The 1,991-nt window shown below is 51.2% G+C and overlaps 1 protein-coding gene across 1 annotated transcript in view; it reads right to left on the bottom strand.

Moving 5' to 3' along the window:
* AGPAT5 (1-acylglycerol-3-phosphate O-acyltransferase 5) overlaps nucleotides 1-1,991 on the bottom strand; it is a 51,033-nt gene that overhangs the window by 4,107 nt on the left and 44,935 nt on the right. The window contains exon 8 of the mRNA XM_023523060.1: nucleotides 139-262. Within this exon, the coding sequence (XP_023378828.1) occupies nucleotides 139-262 (124 nt within the window). The remainder of the gene's footprint in view (nucleotides 1-138; nucleotides 263-1,991) is intronic.

Below are 1,991 nucleotides of genomic sequence, written 5' to 3'. Positions count from 1 at the left end.
GTGCCTGGAACAAACTCCGACTTGGCTTTATAAACAGCACTCTTAACATAATAAAACTGTTTACGTGTGTTTCAAATTGTTCACTACAGTGAAATTTAGTTGAACCAACGTTTTTGTAGTGCTAGAAATGTTACTCACTTATCTTTTATTTCAAAACGTTCGTGGAGCCATCTTCTCAGACATACTCGTTCTTCTGGTACGTCTTTTTTGTCTATACGATCAATGTGAATATGGATTTTTGGACATTCTTTGCAGAGAAATTCTAACGAAAAGCAAAAATATTTTATTTTTTATTTTAAGACTCATGGTTATATAAAATAACAACAAAAATGAGACCAAAAAAAAGTTTAAAAGTAAAATACAGTTTCTTTAGCCAAAAAAGGAAGTTAACATAAAGATGGAACCCGGTGATTCGGGGTGTCGAGCTGCAGTGAGAGCGTGTTAGTTTCCGAGCCCATCACAACTGCCTGTCAAGGTAAACCAGCAGGCCAGTGTTACTTTTCATGAACAGCCTGTAATTCTGTCGCCGGCCCAGGAACAGAAAGCTGGACTCGGTAGGTACCCACCCACCCAGGGATCCCCAAATGCTGACCACCATCAGACCCCCGATCATGTTCATGAGACCCCCAATTCCCCGTTCTCAAGCATATCCCCTTGTCACATTGATACTGCTGTTCCCACCAGACCATGAGTCCACAAGGGTGGAGATGCCTGTGCCTGGCTCGCTGTGGCGGGGCGCCGGGCACTCGCGGGCACCGAATCCCCGCCATCCCTCATGCCTGAGCCAGCACATGAGTGCCCTGTCACTGACTGCGACATGGCCAGGACAGACTGCGGAGATGCACCCCCTTTCCTGTGACGTGCTTCTGGTTTCCTCTCTGGTACTGCCTGCCTTCCTGATCCGTGCCACATTTTAACATGTTACACCTGCTTCAGGTGGAAGAGCTATGCACCCTTAAATAACCACAGTTCCTGAGGCGTGCTTGTTTAAAAAAGCATGCCGTCCGCTGTCAGCTCGGGTAGCACAAGCGTGAGGCCAGGACTTGGCCTGAGATCAGAAGGACCTGGAGCCCGGAAAGTTCCTGTTTTGTAGGTGGCTCTGTGGAGAGGTGAGAGTATTAGCATCCATGCATTCCTTGGAGAACAAGGAATATTCCTAAGAGACTTAAGGGCCGACAACGGTCCCTAGGTGGGTGTGCAAGCAGGAGGCGAGACCTTTCATCTCGAGTTCAAACGTATACAAAGCTGAGTTCTGGAGAAGGGGCGACGCGCGTGTCCCCCGGCCCGATGGCACCTACGAGCCCGTCCTTACGACGCCCCTAGTCTTCTGACCCCACGCACGTCCCTTTTTGGGACGTGCGCCCCGGAACTGCTCTTCTTTACTCTGGTGTAGCACTCAGTAACACGCAGCATTTCGGTCGTCGAAAATTGTATTTTTCATGGACTTTTAGGAGAGAATTGGCTTTGATGAAAACTGGGAAAAAATGATAGGAAAGCTTATGTTTCACTATTTCTGTTTTAATTTTCCCCGAGTTCTACCTGTCGCTTAAGTAACCTAAGAGCTGCTGAAGCCGCACCTGCAGCAGCGGCCGTGTGCACGGGGTGCGGCGTGGGCAGCGGGGCGGCAGCCGGCGTGCCCGCTCCCCGGTCCATCAGACAGGTGACAGGGACAGCGCCACCAGCAGGGTCGCTGTGAGGACGCTTCGGAGCAGCGGGGCGGCGCCCCGCACACGGCACGCACCATGTGTCCGCTGTCACACTGTTTAATCACATATCGCTTCTCACCTCGCCCTCTTAGTTCTATTTCTGATCCGTGAACATGCGGACCCCCGACGCCAGTTCTGCCTTCGCTTAACTGTCCAGTGTCCCCTCGACACTTTCATCAGTAAGCAGTCATCGGGGGACACTGCCTACCCCTGACACTCCAAGTACTGGTGCACAGCCGAGGGCAGGACGGGGCACTAACACTGAGGGCAGGACTCCCGGTTCAC

The sequence above is a fragment of the Pteropus vampyrus genome, unplaced genomic scaffold, assembly GCF_000151845.1.
Source record: "Pteropus vampyrus isolate Shadow unplaced genomic scaffold, Pvam_2.0 Scaffold377, whole genome shotgun sequence".
Lineage (NCBI taxonomy): Eukaryota > Metazoa > Chordata > Mammalia > Chiroptera > Pteropodidae > Pteropus > Pteropus vampyrus.
The sequence above is the reverse complement of the archived record's forward strand: the minus strand, read 5'-3'. Positions and strand labels throughout refer to the sequence as shown.